Source organism: Chlamydotis macqueenii, chromosome 9 (assembly GCF_036417535.1).
Source record: "Chlamydotis macqueenii isolate bChlMac1 chromosome 9, bChlMac1.mat, whole genome shotgun sequence".
In the NCBI taxonomy this organism is placed as follows: Eukaryota; Metazoa; Chordata; class Aves; order Otidiformes; family Otididae; genus Chlamydotis; species Chlamydotis macqueenii.
In genome coordinates, this window is record NC_141564.1 from 16,842,431 (window position 1) to 16,855,272 (window position 12,842).

Sequence of the window (12,842 nt, forward strand, 5' to 3'; positions counted from 1 at the left end):
ATGTTAACTTGGTATTTCATGCGATGTTGTCTTCTGTGTTTAACTTGCAGTGATGACAGATGTCTGTATTAGGACTGAGTAAAAGTAGCCTGTTGCTGAGTTTGACTTTTGACAAACCAGTTTTTGTTTTGTTTTGTTTTTTGTCCTGTTTTTAAGTTTTCTCACACTCTTCGTTACTTCTTTCTTTCCCACCAGAGTTTTCTACTCGGTAACCACATTGATTCAGCCATCAGCACAACAGAGTGGTGGAGGTCCCCAGCAGGGAGCTGGCGGGGCAAACTTGATTTGGGAATCTGCGTGGGGCTTAGTACCAGTGAAGTGGAAACTTCCTTTGTCAGCAGCAGGACTGCCCCTCTGTTGTGCTGAATGTCAAGTCAGCAGCTCATGTGGCCGTGCACTAAGTGAACGGTGAAAACTTCAGGCCAGGGGGAGGAGAACATGGTCATGTTTTAAACACGTTCCCCAACTGGATTACCAGTTGGAAGTAGTGGTATGGGAGCATGATTGCAGCCTGTAACTGCTTATGAGGGCTTTTTAGTTTTTCTTCTAATCACTTGAAAGGATTGGTTTGCGTTTTATGAATTTTACTAAGTGTCATTTTAGTTTTATATGGGCTAACCTTTGGCAACAGTGTGTAGAACTTTATAGACATCTCAGCTGTAAAGCGAGGAAACAAATGTTACTGCTTAAGCATTGATGCCAACAGTGCTCTTGTATACTGAAGCCCTGTTCCTCTGATAAGCATTTTTATAAGGCTCTTCAGCTTCCTCTGCCCACTTGTGATTCTGCCTTCTAGTTCTCTATTATGTGGGAAGATGCTTTTTGAAGATTGCAGGATTGAGAAGGCTGTGTTACTGAGGAAAGTGGTGGGACCCCTTAAGTAGCTTTAACTCCCAGAGTGGATTTACAGAAGGCCCCTTGTCAAAATGTTTGACTGTTTTATGGATAGATTTGAGATGAAAGTCTTTAAAATAATGACTACAAATAATGGAAAACTGGCCAAGAATTCCATAATGAATTAGTGTACATTACTCCTGATTTTGTAATAAAAACTGTGTTGAGCTTCTGAGCCTTTAGACACAAAGATGTGTCCAAGTTAGTGATTCTGTAAAATCCAGTCTTCTCAACAGGAATTTAATGATTAATGCTTCAAAATATATAATTACATCTTTGCCAGAAGATGTTTTTCTCTTCTTTGGCTCACAATCTGCCCGTTCAACATTTGCTGAAGTAAAGCAAACACAAAGGTGTTAAGAGTCTTTGTGCAAGAGCTGAAGTCTTCTGTGCGGCTGAATGCTTGGGCTCATTTATTGCAGGGTTTGTGATTCCTGGTCTCCACATCAGCTCATTTTTAAAAAAACATTGTCAGCGTCCAAGCTGTTACATGAGCAAGAGACTGACAGGTAGTTTTAAATGTGTCTTTCAGTTTATAGTCTTCACTTTTACTGCTTGTTTGCAGGACAGAATTGTTCTGTTTCTCAGCTCTTCCTCCTTTCTTAACATTTGTCATCACAGCTGCATCTTAGAGACAGCAGAGTTTCCAGCAACTTCTGTGTTTGTTCCTCCCTTATTTTAGGTGCTTTGGTTTTTTCTTTGCTGCTGTTTTGAAGGGAGTTATTTTGTAAGGTGGTAGTGGTAAATGAGATTCTTTCCCCATTCCCATGTTTTAGGAAAACTCAAAAGAAGCAGACTGTTGGAAGCAGGGGTCAGGGAGGAGATCTGAGTACTTGCTGCCCTTACTGCTGAGGCGTTGGGTGGCCGCGGACACCGGGGTGCCTTCGGGTCCCTTCAGCAATGCTCGAGGGAAGACTGGAGCCTGTGTGCTGGTGGTGCCTCTCTGTGATAAACTAGAGCAGGAGAGAGGAGTGTGAGGTGGAGTTTAGGACTATTATCAGAGAAGACTATGGGAAAGTGTTGAAATAGAGCAGAAATGGACTGATTTTGTGTGTAGAGTGTAACTGAAGTATGAGTGTAGTTATATGAGCATGTCTTCTGACCCCAGTCACAATGAAAGGAGAGTATGAACTAGGTTATTGTTAAAGGTCTTTTTGATCTCTGTTTTCTGTGATTCAGGTATTCATTTAAATAAAACCAATGCTGGAGCATACTCAGTAATGGTTTTTCTAATCTTGAGTGCTTTGAAAGACATTTCATACATGATCCTGTATTTCCTGTGCCCAACACACCACCCTCTAACCTCCGTCTTTCAGTATAGCAAAACCAGGAAGGGAAGCTAAAACTGAGGTGTTCTTGGCTCTTCCTTTGTAGGTTTCAATCTGAAATCAGCTTATAGTCAAAGTAAATGGCTTGCAAAACTGCTTTTAGGATTGTGAATGTCACAATTAAAAAGTTAGTCTGGGCTGCAAGACGCAGTGAGATGGAGTGGATAAACAGATGATGTGCACTTTGAAAACAGACATAATTAAATCACTTACAATTTATAGTTTCTCATCTTTCTTTTTCATGAGCATGTACTTGCAAATCACATTCCTTCATTACTCTTGTGTTCATTGGATCATGAGATTGGGTAAATTTAACAGATTAGCTGTAATGGGTGTGCTTGCTATGCCTATGAGTTCAGAATGCAGACTTGTCTGATGCAGAGATGTTTATTTTACAAACCATTTTGCCTTTGCTGCATTAGAAATGCTGAAATTGGCAGTGTATGACAGTAAAAAGTGATTTCTGTGACATCAAAATTAACAGAGTGATAAATATAACTACAAAGACAGGAGGGAATTGAATATATCCACACCTGTAAGTGAGTTCTGCCCTACTTCAGAAATACTCAATATTCACAAGACTGTTTGCATTAGCAACATGTGCTTCTTGCTGTAGGAAATTAAGGGTTCCCTTTCATCTCCCCCAGCACTGGGATAGAAATTCTTTTGCTGTAATGACCAGCAGGACACTGGTTCTCAGCAGGTGAGGCATGGAGCATATGCTCCCTTTTCAGATACCTTAAAAGGCAGCAATGTCACAGTATGATGCTGTAAGGAGGCGACATTAGCCGTTGCTGATACACTGGTTGGAAGTGCGTGTTGTATCAGCGTCTCCTCACGCGCTTTGATTTACAGCAGTAGGTGGGGGTGAGGAAGAGTTAGCAGAAGCAGTGATTGCGGAAGGGAGCTTGGGACTCACTACCCTTGAAGACTGATTGAATATTGGAGTTGAGTTTTGTGTTGGCTGATGTAGGATTTAATACTGTCTCTCTCATGGAGAGTAAACCTCTGCTAATGGAAAATCTGTTACGACAGCATGATTTCTAGCAATAAAGACCTCAGTCCCAAAGGATATGTCATTCTGCTGAGTAATCTTTTAAAGGCAGACAACACACACTAAAAAGGAAAACTTCAGTACTGGGGACTGTGTGCAATACCTGCAGTGATAGGGAAGTTTATTCATTTGTGGACTCCCCTGTTCTCCTCTTAGTCCATTCCGTCTCTCTAGTTACACTTTCAGAAATGCAAAATATGCGGTGTGGAAGGACAATTTTTAAATTTTCCAGTATGAACAGAGTGAAGTCTCCATATTTTGAAGAACAATAATAACAACTAACATTCTTTTTTTGCCTTTCTTTAGGACTCCTGAGCAGTGTCCAAGCGTGGTTTCTTTGCTGTCGGAGAGCTACAATCCCCATGTCCGTTATGGGGCTGCCATGGCTTTGGGTATCTGCTGTGCGGGCACTGGAAACAAGGTGAGGACCAGAAGCTATCAGTTGCCAAGACTCTTTCTGCTTTCTCCTTTCACAGAGACATTTGTGCAGAAACATCACACATGGAGATCAGATTTCTCGCACATGTACACTGCTAGCCAGCTGGAGTACAGCAGTACTTCCTTAAATTCTTCAGCTGTCCTGGGCACAGAGAATCTTCCTGCTTGTACAGAATAGATGAAGTAGAAGAATGTTTTTATACATTATTGCCATATTCTTGGAATTCTGTCTTCAAAACTTTTATTGGAGTTTTCTTGCTGTCAAGTTGTCGCTTTAAATGTATTTTCAGTACTCCACAATCAATACTCCTTTGCCCTTAGAGTTGATTTTTTATGGATTGCTTTAGGGGGAGCAGTGCTAGTGACAGGAAAACAGCAGGTGTTTTGCATAACTTCTAGCTCCTTTCTTCTTTTCTGTGATAAACAAGTCATGGAAGATCCCTCTAGTAAAGCCAAGTGCAATTAAATTTAATGAAATTTACTGTGGTTTCCGGTGTGTAATTTGCAGCCAGTAAATTTTATTCTTGCTTTATAAGTGTCATTGAAGGATAGTTCTCAGAGATGATAGCAGAGACCCTTTAGAGTAGAAGGATTTCCACTTCTGCTGTGGGAAGTGGGTGCTCAGTGGGACAAGCAGGAAGTCAACTTCCACTTCACCCACGTGTATCTATCATCTGTACGCAGTTTCAAAATAGGTGCTTTTAAAAGCCTCACCCTGACATACGTAACACTGGGAGACGTCTGTGCTGGGAGACGTGCATTTGCTCACATCCTCGGTTTAAGTGTAGACAGACAGGAGCTCAGTGCAAGAGATTGCCAAGTGATTCTGACTAACTTCTGTAATCAGAAGATTACATAATAGATTAAAAGAGCTCTTGAGCTTCTTAAGGTGAATGCCTGACTGTTATCTCTACTGTTCCAAAGAGTATCTAACGGTTTGCTTCGCGTGCCATTTCAGATTGCTTTTAGAAGGCCTCTGTGTTGCCACAGACCAAATTTATCTGTGCAGCCCATGGCTGTACAAGCTGCTATCTAAGGTTTGTTCCACTTAGATATGAAGAGCATGGCTGGTACAGGCTGGCTGAGCCCGCTAACAACTTGCTGCTGTTGAAATAGGTCATCTTGGTCCCTCCTGCCATCTTTTGCTCTGTGTCATGTCCAGCTCCCTAGTTAGCTGATTCAGACACAGACTTGGAGAATACTGACCCAGATAACCACAACAAAGGGCACAGTTCTTTGTTGAATTATCAAGCTGGAAAAGCTCACTGAGAGATGAGACAAGGGCTGCAGCTTACACAGGGAAAAGGAGGGGGCTGGGTAGCTGAAGGGAAATGGAGGAAGGAGAAGGATCTTGTTTTGGTAGCAGTGAGTTTAGATGAGCTCGGTTGTCCTGTGTAATGTGTGCTGATGACCTTGCATGGTTAGAAATGAGTTTGTGTCTGTAATAATCCTGTGTATGTTTCAGTCATGGCTTGCAAAGTGGCAGAACTGTAAATGGAGATGAAAATACATGTCTAAAGAGATGATTTATTCTGAGATGACTGCAAATTGCCCATGCTGGTCTTGAATACATCTAAGCCACATTTATAACAATAGACTGTCTTATAACTTTTCATAATCAATGACTGCGTTGAAAGGAATGCTTATTAACAGATCATTGTAGATAATGTTCCTGTTGCACTTAGCTAGGAAGTTACTGAATTTGAAGAGCGTTTTGAAATGTTTTAAAAACCTAGATTTACTCTATGGGTCCTCAGAGGCAGCCTCACTTGATATAGGTTTGAAATGAATGCTTTCATGTGATGTTAAATGTTACAACTTCTCACAATAAAGTGTAAGGCCAAGAATTTGGGACTTGGATTGTTTTACCGTCTCATTTGTTCCTTACGCAGAAAATGAAGGTAACGGTGATGTATTTTGTTGGGAAGAATGGCAAAGAAAGTGTACAAATAATTGATGTGTACTCTTTAAGGCATGTCAGTAGTTCTAATGTGATTAATGCATCTGTTGCTTACAACGGTTGCTTATCCGTTGCCCTGTTTCTGCAGGTAGATCTTGCTCCATCTATCACTTGATTTTTGTGGGGTTTTTTTTCCGCGATATTTAGGTTAAAGTCCACAGAAATACAGATTTCTGCTTCATTTAGCAAGAACAGACAAAATATATTTAAAGGTATCTCTGATAGCATCAATATGATAACATTCCATTAGAGTACTGAATCCTGGGGTACTAAAAATAGTAATATTAACTTTGTGACTGCTTATTTCTTGTTTTTTTTAGGAAGCAATTAATCTACTTGAGCCAATGACAAATGATCCTGTGAACTATGTACGTCAAGGAGCTCTGATTGCATCTGCCCTTATAATGATCCAGCAGACTGAGATCACCTGCCCAAAGGTAACATGGCATACCTTACATACTAGCTTGTTAGGTGGAAAAATGGTCTGGGATGCCAAGTCTTTAGTGCTTGGCACTGCAGGTCAGCATTGGCAAGAGAGTGTGGGTGCCTTGTAAAGAGCCAGAGCTGAATGCACAGCAGGAGCCTCCTACGTGGATCAGAGCATGCACTTTTGAATGGGGGAGTGATGCATAGCTGATCAACACGTGCCTGATAGATGACAGCACTTTAACTCTAGGTGTTACAAGAATAAATGTCCTTCCTTAAAAGGTCTAAAAGCATCTTGTAATGGTGTGGAAGTCACTGTCTTCCACTAACATGTACTGAGGCCTGCATGCTCATAAATAATGAGCATGCAGGCCTCATGAACGCTGTTATTTAGTAAATGAGTTGGTTTTGGTGATAATAAACTTAGTTTTGGATGTGATCACCCTGCAGGGAAGTCCTGTTAATAACTATGTTTCTTCTGTAGCTAGTCTTACACTCTTCAGGTGAAACAGTTTCTGCTGTTGGAACTGGCTTAGTGACTTTATAGCAGGTTTTGGTTTTTTTTTTAATGGAGTTTTTCCTTCTGCTCAGAAGGCAAAAAGGGTTACATATGCCGCATTTAGCTTTTAAAAATACATTGCCCTGTGACTATATGACAGGTGATGATATGCAAACATTTGTACAGGCTGAAAGTCCACATTAATAGGAGCCCTGAGGTTCCACGTTTCATCTGCTCTGGTGAGTGCTGAGGCAGAGCAGTAGCTGGTACTTTGCTACTTATCTGCCATATATCGGTTGCTTTTATTGATGTCATTTTAGAAAATGAGCTGTGATAAAAACAGGCACTTTTCTGCTGCATTTGGATGGGGAGAAAAAAAGACCTCTTTGTCCAGTGGAAAATTTTACTTGGGAAACTCAGTGAAGGAAATCTAAAAATACAGGTGTTTGGGTATTTCCAAGTCATGGAACATGAAGATTTGCTGGCAGATAGTTTGTTCCTTTGAATTATTTAAAACAAAACAAAACAAAAATTTGTTTTCACTGAGCAGAATCTGGGAGTGTTGTTTATGTTATCAGAATTGTAGTTCAACTGAATAAGCCAGTGGAGAACGCTAGAGTTCTGTTGGATCCCCTCATCTTGCAAGATAGAAAGTCTCTGTAATGTGGAAAGAAACTTATTGCTGTTTTTACTGTTTCTTCCTTGGTCAGGTGCTTGGAATGCCAGCCCTCCATGTGGGAGATCAAGTTTAACCATTCTACGCTCCATTAATGCTGAGCAAATCGCATAGGTCTCCTGTGCTTCAGTTTCCCATCTGAAAGAAATAAGGATGATACCTGCTTCTATGAAAGGAGATTATGAGGATAAATTAATTTTTGTTTGCAAAGCACCCTGATCCTCTTGGGATGGGAATCGCAGATTGCTCTGAGTCAGTCAGATATCTGAGGCTGTTGTTGATTACTTGCTGAGTCTGTCTGTTGGAGTTTCAGTCTTTTGGAGATGATAGGTGAAGGAGTCTGTGTGTCCTAAAGAAAAACAGACAGGAAAACAGCTAGCAAAAATATGATTATTTGAGGTTTGTAATAAGTCAGATCTCTTTCCCCAAAGAGGCCTGGTAACCTTGACTTCAGAGGTACATGTAATACCTAGACTTGTTAAGTGGGTGATTAAAATAGTTGGCTAGCAAATACAGGCTGAGATAGATGGTCTGGGGTTCAGTGGCTTGATTAAAATTGGGAGAAGAACTGGAAAAGCTTTATGCTTGGAGCCTTGTTTGAGCCAAAATTTGTGTGGTGTTACATAATACAGATACAGAAGGCAATTCATTACCAGTCAGAGAAGCACTGCAGATATTAAAAAGAAACAAACCAACCCCTCAAGTATACAGATTATAAACTAATAAATAATCCCTGAAATATTCTGCTAATTTGGGAACTAAACACATTTAATAAATTGTACTTGTCTTGAACACCCCAAAAGTTAGTTATAACAGTCATAGTTTATTGCTCTAAAGTAAAAGGAATATTTTGAACAATATGCTACTAATTAAGTTATTTGTTATCCATGGGAAACTTTTTTTGGAACTCTCTGCCAGTCTGAAGCAAAATTATTTTACTCTGGTGTGAAAGGGTGGAGTTCAGAAATCTAGCCAATTTTGGATTAGTGACATATTTTGATCTGATCAGATTCCTAAGTGGCACACTGGTGCACTGTGTGCCAGTGTCTAACCTGATGTATGTGCATATTTGCATTGCTGGATAAGCAGCTAGTAAGAGGGACATGATGGATTTCGTATCTCAAGCTGTACATGTGGTCTTGATGAGGTTACAGAGAAGCTAAATTTTATTTATCATCATCTCACTGCTGCTAAATACTTCATGATGCTTTGTATGTGAGAGATGGTGATTTTCATAAAGATTGTGACATATACTCTGACCAGCTTCCTTCATTACTTTTCAATTTTGTCTGTTCTAGGATTTTTTTTTTTTTGTAAATATATTTTTTTTGTGAGCTTTGTGATAGAAGGACTTTAAATTATCTGGTGGTAATTTGAGATGAAGACAGTAGCAAACAAACTTCCTTGAACAGAACTAGATTTTCCTGCAATAAAATAAATCCAGAGTTTTGAGAGCTGAGCATTGCAATGCTGAAATGCCAGCAATAAACACATTTAAGAATCAAAGTAATTTGTTATTAAAAAAAAACATTTTTGTTGTGAGAGAATGTAGATTTATGCCTTTGAATAATCTTTACTGTCCTCTTTCCTTTGTATTCATCTTCCTTTTTGTCATGCTCACTCTCTTTAAACAAATAATACTCTTTATTTAAACAAATAATTTAAAGAGTTAAAATTTAAATAAAGAGTTTAAATAAGGAATTGTCATTATATGGAGATTTCTTGAACATGCAATTTGCTTAAGTGCCAAAAGGGGTAGCAGATCTTGTGTAGAGCTGATCTGACCTCTTTGGAGTTGAAATGCGATTCCTCCGTGTGCAGCCAGGATGATTTTTCCTGACCACTGTTGATACATTTAAGAACCATATTAGTGCAGGATATAGAACAGTAACAAGTTTATTTTGTGAAATGGAATCCTAAATTATAGATGTGATGAGATCACTGTAACAGTAATCAATGACAACTTCATTATGTATTTGTAACCTGCAAGGCAATTAAGACAGCAATTTTGGAGACAAACTACTTATCTAACATCTTGAATTGAATTTACTTTTTCCTGTTTCTCTGTTAGGGTAGTAATCTTGGCAAAATGAGAAGACAATAAGCAAAGTCAAGGCTTTTCTTCCATCCTCCTTCAATCATTTTGGCCTATTATCTTTAAGATGCTGTGAAGAAACCAGGTCCAGATTGCTTTTTTTTTTTTTTTTATTTCTTTCCCCATTTAGATGAAATGCTAAGTGCAAGAATGAGTTTTGCTGTATTCTAGTAGCACCTTCACATTCCTTCATGTAAGCCTGTTACCATTGCATACTTTTGCATACTGTATACTCTTTCAAGAGAGCAAGCATGTGCAGAATAACTTCAGCTTTTGAAGAAGATAGAACATGTAAACAGTTTAAAACCTGTTTTATTAAAAACCAATTTCTAAATACTCTTGTTCTTAAGAACTTGCATTTGCAAAAAAAAAAAACATCATGCACATCACCTGCCACTGTTTCCCTTAGTTAACTGCTCATTAAGTCTTATTCTTAGCAATCTCATGGGCTTCATGCACATGAATGTTGACTGGTGGAGGGAGAAGTGGTAAACAATCTGATAAATGGCAGCCCCTTGGGTTTGCGGTAGGAAATGGTGCTGTATCATTCTCATGTTGTAAAGCCTGTGTTGTTTCCTCAGTGTTTCCAAGGTTGCACATTTGGCTTCATTTGAAAGCAGTGGCATGTCGTTTTGGCCAGCGCTAATTGTCAGAATGGTGTGTGTGTATAGTTAGTGAAGATGAAATGAGACACTGCCTATGTTTTAGTGTTCCTCTTGGAAATCACCCAAATAAATTTCTTGATAGCATTTCCAAATGCTATAAAACTTCTAAAGTGTTTGAAAATTTCAAGGGAGAAACGGAGCTTGTGGGTTTCATGGCATATTAAATAAACCTATTCAGTAGTTTGGGATGTGCTTGTTACTGCGGTTTGAAGGAAAAACAGTAGCAGATTAAAGGACTCTACTAGACAAATTCTGGCAGATTTTGCTTCAACAGCTTAAGAAATTACTGTCTGTTAACATCTTGCTGGCTGTTCGCTGGGTGCTGCTGTAAGCCAGAAGGACACTGTCGTAGTCAGTGTTTAAGCCTCCTTCACTGGTACAGTCAGGTGCTGGGAGCATGAGAGGCTGTGCTAGAGTGTGTTCTAGTGGTGAGGGTGAAGCTTGACCTCTTTGCCTACAGTGGACACTATGTGTGTTTCATAGATGAAAGGTAGGATCTTTCTTCAGACACTTGTCACTGAGCAAGTATCACTGGTGTCCCTGGAAAGGCACGTGCTCTTTGGATGTGGAAAGTGGCTGGGGAGTTGTCTGATGTTAGGATTTTATACTTGGAAACTTTTGCTCTTTGTCTCTGGTGGATGTGTCTGGCCCTACTGCTTAGAGTAGAAGTTTGTCTTCTCATCTGTGGCTGCAGATGTAGGAAGAGGGCTTGGAATACCAGCAACAAAGTGGACCAGTAGTGGGGATAAGCTTGTTCAAGACATCTTGGAAGGAGCCTTTTTGAAAAGACCTCCTTTGCTTCTGAGCATAGCAAGTGAAGACTTACTATGAAAACAGAAAAAAAAATGAAAACAAAATGTCACATGGATATCTGGATTAAAATTAATTTAGGGAAGAGGTATAAAAGATTCTTCCAGACATGCTGTGGGTGGGATGCAGCTTCCCAGGTTTTGACTGGGTTGCAGATTGGGATTTCCTGCTCTATTTTTTTAGCTATAAAAATTACTTGAGCTGTATTGTTGCTATACTGTGTATATGTTAAAAAGACATAAGTTATTAATTTGTGATAAAGCCTTAGATATTCCTGGATGTGATACTGTTCTGTCTCTTCAACAGTTAGTGAACCAGTGAAAGATGAAGCTGTTTGAAGTAATGACGATAATAAAAGCAAAGGTTTTCCAATTTCCCTTACTAATGTGTGCTTAAGATATTATGGTGAACATACCATGGCATAAACTGTTACTTTATTAAATATTTTCATTAATGATTTTCACTTAAAAGGTAGGAGTGCAGTAGCAAAATTTGCTGATGACGCAGTATAGGGACATTATCAATACAGCAGAAATGTTGTACAGGAAAAACAGAATGGGTTTGAGCTTTTCAGCGGTAGGAATTGGAGGAAATTTAATAAAGTACAGTGTCACGCACCTAAGAACATATAGTAGTTCTTGCTACAAACTCATCAGTTGGTCTTTTATTCCAGTGACGCTCCAGAGGTTCTCATGCTATTGCTGTGAGGCCTGAAAAATGTGGTTTGGAAATGCAGGTCCATCCCGACTATTTTAAAATCGCTGTATGGTTATCTTCAAGTGGGGAAAACCTCTGTAATTAATTATTAGCGAGATGACTTGTAACACCAGTGACTAAAGCTGGTGAAAAGATAAATGTCGTCCTGGGATGCAGAAATCCAGGATGCTTCCATTAAAGACAGAATATTTGACTCATGCAGTCAGTTTTATAGTATTTTTTTTTTTCTTTTTATTTGTTTTTTTTATGCAGGTCAGCCAATTCAGACAGCTCTATTCCAAAGTGATCAATGACAAGCATGATGATGTTATGGCAAAGTTTGGAGCAATCCTGGCACAAGGCATTTTGGATGCAGGTAATTCCCGAACATTTAAAGCAGACAGAATTTCTTAAACTTGTTTGGCTACAATAGCTGTAATAGCAGCTTTCATTTGGGACATGAGGTGCTGGCTTTATTACTGCTGTGTAATCGTAGCAAGAAATCGCAAATTTCAAGTCATTATAGCTAATTGAAGAAATAAACTCTGCTTAGGGCAGCTTAAGAACCGAACTCCTTATCTGCTATATATTACCCAACCATGATTAATGAATACAGCCCTTCCATGCTCATTTTGCCAGGATACAGGTTAAACAGAAATATAATGCAGAAGACAGGCAAAGGGGGAGAAAAAGGCAAACCTTTACCATAAGCAGTTTTAAAACATAACATGTACATGATCCACAAGACAGGCCTCCCAAGGAAAGCAGTGCATACAGAAACTTTTCTTTCTGTGGCTGCCTCCCTGAACTGTCAGTTATTCGGAAGAAACATGCCTAGGTTTTTATCCTAAACCATCTCAGTAGAAAAAAATGTAAACAGCAGCAACTTCAGAAGTTGTTTCTAGAGATTATCAATCTAAGCAGCAAAGAGACAAGCTCCTGCAGTCTTTGCAGCAAAATTACATCTCTGCCAGATAACCAACTCTTAGCTTCATACTTGCAAAGCAGAGACTGAAACAACTCCGTATGTTGGTGCAGTTCAGAACCATCCACCTAGAAACCAAATTGAAAGATGGGGCTTGCAGAGAAGGTGTTCATCTGATCTTCAATTTCTGATGAACACGGTGAATTGAGTTGAAGAGGGCACCAGGCAAGTCCCTTACCGCAGACAAGACCAGGTGCAGGGAGGTTAACTTTGTTACGATTCAGACACCCACTCATTGCAAACTCAGGGCGCTGCATAGCTGAAAATCCCAAACGGGAGTAGCATTCCCCTGCCTCTCACAAACAGCCACCTCGAG

General features: G+C 39.6%; 1 protein-coding gene across 1 annotated transcript in view; it reads left to right on the forward strand.

Annotated features, from left to right (window-relative positions):
• PSMD1 (proteasome 26S subunit, non-ATPase 1) overlaps nucleotides 1-12,842 on the forward strand; it is a 71,045-nt gene that overhangs the window by 44,500 nt on the left and 13,703 nt on the right. Inside the window, exons 17-19 of the mRNA XM_086754751.1 lie at nucleotides 3,583-3,697; nucleotides 5,995-6,111; nucleotides 11,815-11,917. Coding sequence (XP_086610877.1) covers nucleotides 3,583-3,697; nucleotides 5,995-6,111; nucleotides 11,815-11,917 — 335 coding nt within the window. The remainder of the gene's footprint in view (nucleotides 1-3,582; nucleotides 3,698-5,994; nucleotides 6,112-11,814; nucleotides 11,918-12,842) is intronic.